At 46.1% G+C, this 1,042-nt stretch overlaps 1 protein-coding gene across 1 annotated transcript in view; it reads right to left on the reverse strand.

Moving 5' to 3' along the window:
• Positions 1-1,042, reverse strand: part of pkhd1l1.1 (PKHD1 like 1, tandem duplicate 1) — a 48,904-nt gene that overhangs the window by 38,897 nt on the left and 8,965 nt on the right. Inside the window, exon 11 of the mRNA XM_017303250.1 lies at positions 404-591. Coding sequence (XP_017158739.1) covers positions 404-591 — 188 coding nt within the window. The remainder of the gene's footprint in view (positions 1-403; positions 592-1,042) is intronic.

The raw sequence follows: 1,042 nt of genomic DNA on the forward strand, positions 1-1,042 counted from the left end.
ATTAGAGTGGTTAGCATGATTAGAGTGGTTAGCATGGTTAGAGTAGTTAGCATGGTTAGAGTAGTTAGCATGGTTAAAATGGTTAAGACAAGCTGGGATGTTTAGTGTTGTTAGTAGGAACCACATTCAGACTACAGGATGTTTTTTTCAGTCTGGGAACAGATGAATGGTTTGCATTTAATCTGCTAAGGAGAACCAGATCAGTAAATGATTTAAGTGCAGCTTCTGTTTAAAGTTCTGGCGCCGCTCCAGCCCCTGTCATCAGTTTGACACCTGGAGAAAAGCTCAGACGCCCTCCAGGACTTGCCGTTCCTGTTCTGCGTCTCCATCTTTGTTCTGACTACAGAATGCGGCGTCGGGCAGAGGATTAGTCTGGGAACCTTCCGGCTCAGCGCTCAGCTACCTTCTGCCCGTCCGCTGTACATCTCCACATCAAAGGTGCCGCTCAGAGGGGGCGTGGCTCTGCGGGGCCGGGTCACGGTGATCGCGGCGCCTCCGGAAGTGAACTCGGCGAAATCCTCACTGCTGTTCGACATCTTTAGACACAGAGAAGAAGAAACAAGATTAATCAAACCCGACATATCGTGTTTCCTGAACAGGTCAGGATCAGTCTATGGCCTATTCAAAACATGATCTTCACATTGTTTCCATTAAATCAGATAATCAGATTTCAGTTCTGATTACTGGGCCCGTCACATCAAATCCAAACAAGCTGCTGCAGGCCCCACCCCAAAATGTTTACACTAATACATAAAAATGGCTGCAAACAGCAGCAAACAGCAGCTAACCAGAAACCAACCAGAAACAACCAGAAACAACCTGAAACCAACCAGAAACCAACCAGAAACAACCTGAAACAACCAGAAACCAACCAGAAACAACCAGAAACCAACCAGAAACCAACCAGAAACAACCAGAAACAAACCGAAACCAACCAGAAACAACCTGAAACCAACCAGAAACCAACCAGAAACAACCAGAAACCAACCAGAAACAACCAGAAACAACCAGAAACCAACCTGATACAAACAAGAAACCAACC

Source organism: Poecilia reticulata, unplaced genomic scaffold (genome assembly GCF_000633615.1).
Source record: "Poecilia reticulata strain Guanapo unplaced genomic scaffold, Guppy_female_1.0+MT scaffold_232, whole genome shotgun sequence".
Taxonomy (NCBI): Eukaryota; Metazoa; Chordata; class Actinopteri; order Cyprinodontiformes; family Poeciliidae; genus Poecilia; species Poecilia reticulata.